The following is a 2500-nucleotide window of genomic DNA, read 5'->3' as shown; positions in this document are numbered from 1 at the left end:
CGTTGGGTCACGGACGTGGTGGTCACATTGTGTCAACACTAACAGAATCCCATTTATACCATCGCTCGGTCTACGCTGCTCGGCTCCGCTACCCACGTGCAGAGGTGGAGCGTGACTTTGAGGCGGCCATCACGAGGGAAGAGCAGCGTGTCGAGATGCAGCGGAAATTGCTGTTGCTGCACCGGAAGCAGCTGCGCGAACGCGAAAGCGAACTGTCGCTCGATCTGCACAATGCCAAACTCATCGGTGACACCACGGTACGCGAACGCGAACTGGAATCGTTGCTCACGAAGCTACAGCGTGAGGTAGGTCCGGGGCCGAATCTCCCTTCCCAAATGGCCGTCGCTCTGTCGCTTTCTTCAAATTGAGTTTCTTTCCTTCATTTCCCGTCCATGATTGTCAACGAAATAATGCGCAACACCGAACGAAGAAACAACGCGAAGAAACGGAGCTGCTGTTTGCCGAGGAGCATCTGAAGCTGAGGGAGCGCGAACAGCTGGTACACTATGTGGCGGCAGAATCCGGCCACTCCGCACACCCCACGAACCGACCGCTGGAACAACGGTATCAGTCCGCACTCGAGCAGCTGGCGGTCCAGAAGCAGAAACTTTACGATGAAATCGATCGCGTAAGTTGAATGCTGGGCTCGTGAGAGCCCTCCGAACGGACGTGACGGTACCACCAGATGAAACGAAAATCGGGGCGAAAAACGCGAAAAACTAAAATCCTATCACGCCCGTTTGCCATAGTGGATTATGGCAAACTTTAACCGCGCCCACCTCCGGCGATAAGTTTGGCCAAGTTTGTGTAAAGTAAATGCAAACCTCCTCTCACTCCTGCAGGCATACTCTTCGCTGGGCGCACAATCCGTGGCCAACGAGTACACGTACCGGACGGTGTCGGAGCTACGGAAGGTGGCAACCATTGCCGGTGAAGAACGCTATCCGTCGGCAAGCCGGCAGAAGGTAGATCTCGCGGTGAATCCTAACGACGACGAACAGATTGCTGCTGCAGCACGAGTGAAGAATGAAACGACGGAGAGTCAGGTGAAGGTTCGTGTCTTTTCTGTGCGAGTTGATGAGGAATTCTTCGTGTTACTAACACCAACGCCTTTGGTGGGTTCTTTCTCGCTTTTTTTCCAGCTATACGATGAGAAGATGCGAAAGATGGAGCAGCAGGTAAGGGTGCTGGAGCAGCTGAAGAGTGATATCAACTATCGGAAGCCCTTCTAGCTTTCCTTCTGCCAGAGCTAGCTCGCTTGCACATTACATCTTGGTAATAACTTGCCAGGTTTAATAAAACACGATCATTGGTAGAGAGACAGAAGAGCGAGAGCGTTGGAACGTTGATATGGTTCCCAATGGGGCGAGGAATCAATGTCTTCATTCGCATTGGCAGCACAGTCAGGCACCGCAGCAAACTCGTCAGCAGCGCACTACCGGAATGTGAAGACAATCCGAACCGACGATGAAGTGATCATTGGGTGAGCGATGGATCCTAGTGGTGGTGGTGGTGGTGGTGGTGGTGGTGATGGTGGCAGCGGTAGATGAATGATGGAAAATGCAACTAAACCCCCCAAAGGCGGGCCCCCGTTCCCGTACGGAATGGTTGCTCCATGTATTATGTTTCTCATATTTCACTGGCCCTGCAGCTGGCCAGCAGCAGCACGAAGAGGAGGAGCAGCAAGTGCAGCAAAAAAAAATGAAGAAAAACAGCCACCTCGATCCAGCAATAGAGATTTATTGCACGCTGAGTACCCAATTTCAGGATCCACAGCATGCATCCCATGTGCATGGTGTGGAGTTTCTATGGTGATGCTGTGCTGCGCTCTGTGCTGCTCTGCTTTGAGCAATTCGAGCGATTGGCTTTCCGTGCTGAGCTGGCCAAAAGCGAATCTCGTTCTTGTTCCTCCGGCCCTTTTTTTTCTTCTTGCATTTCCTTCAATCGGCTACGACTGGTGACGCTTCGAACTGGTGTCTCACACACATGGTAAGTGGTACCACTTGGCCGGCTGCTACTTGTTTCTTGACTTCATCGTAGCGCTACGAGCCATGACCATGGACAATGGTCGACAGTCAATGCATGTGTGCGTTGGGAATTTATCGACGACAGTGGATGGATAAATCCGATCTAGACGATCTGTCATCTCCCTTTTCTACCTTTCCCCCTTGTACCAGCTCCCTGGCCGGAGGACAATCGTAGGAATATTTGCATCACATTTTGGCAGATGATTTAGTACCGCTGCTGCTGCTACCATCGCCAAGCGAACACTGAGCGAACGTGGAGCAGCAATGAAGCATGGTTAGCGATGATCCCGGATTACGACCGCTCGCTACAATGACGAAAAATGAATGAAAAAAAAGTAACGAAGGCCAGCGGCACCGTGCATCCGCGTGCTGTGTCCTGTGAGGTCGTGTCTCCATATGGCGCTTACATTAGGGAACGAACGAGCTATCGTGCTGCTGATAACAATTTAACGATGAGTACGTGTTGCCATTTT

At 51.8% G+C, this 2500-nt stretch overlaps 1 protein-coding gene across 1 annotated transcript in view; it reads left to right on the top strand.

Annotated features, from left to right (window-relative positions):
• Positions 1 to 1312, top strand: part of LOC126576729 (TBC1 domain family member 31) — a 6238-nt gene extending 4926 nt beyond the window's left edge. Inside the window, exons 7-10 of the mRNA XM_050238034.1 lie at positions 103 to 305; positions 431 to 628; positions 843 to 1052; positions 1143 to 1312. Coding sequence (XP_050093991.1) covers positions 103 to 305; positions 431 to 628; positions 843 to 1052; positions 1143 to 1232 — 701 coding nt within the window. The 3' untranslated portion in view covers positions 1233 to 1312. The remainder of the gene's footprint in view (positions 1 to 102; positions 306 to 430; positions 629 to 842; positions 1053 to 1142) is intronic.
• The last annotated feature ends 1188 nt before the right edge of the window (positions 1313 to 2500 follow it).

The sequence above is a fragment of the Anopheles aquasalis genome, chromosome 3 (assembly GCF_943734665.1).
Source record: "Anopheles aquasalis chromosome 3, idAnoAquaMG_Q_19, whole genome shotgun sequence".
Classification (NCBI taxonomy): domain Eukaryota; kingdom Metazoa; phylum Arthropoda; class Insecta; order Diptera; family Culicidae; genus Anopheles; species Anopheles aquasalis.
Note: the sequence above shows the minus strand (reverse complement) of the source record. Positions and strands in the feature narration are given on the sequence as shown.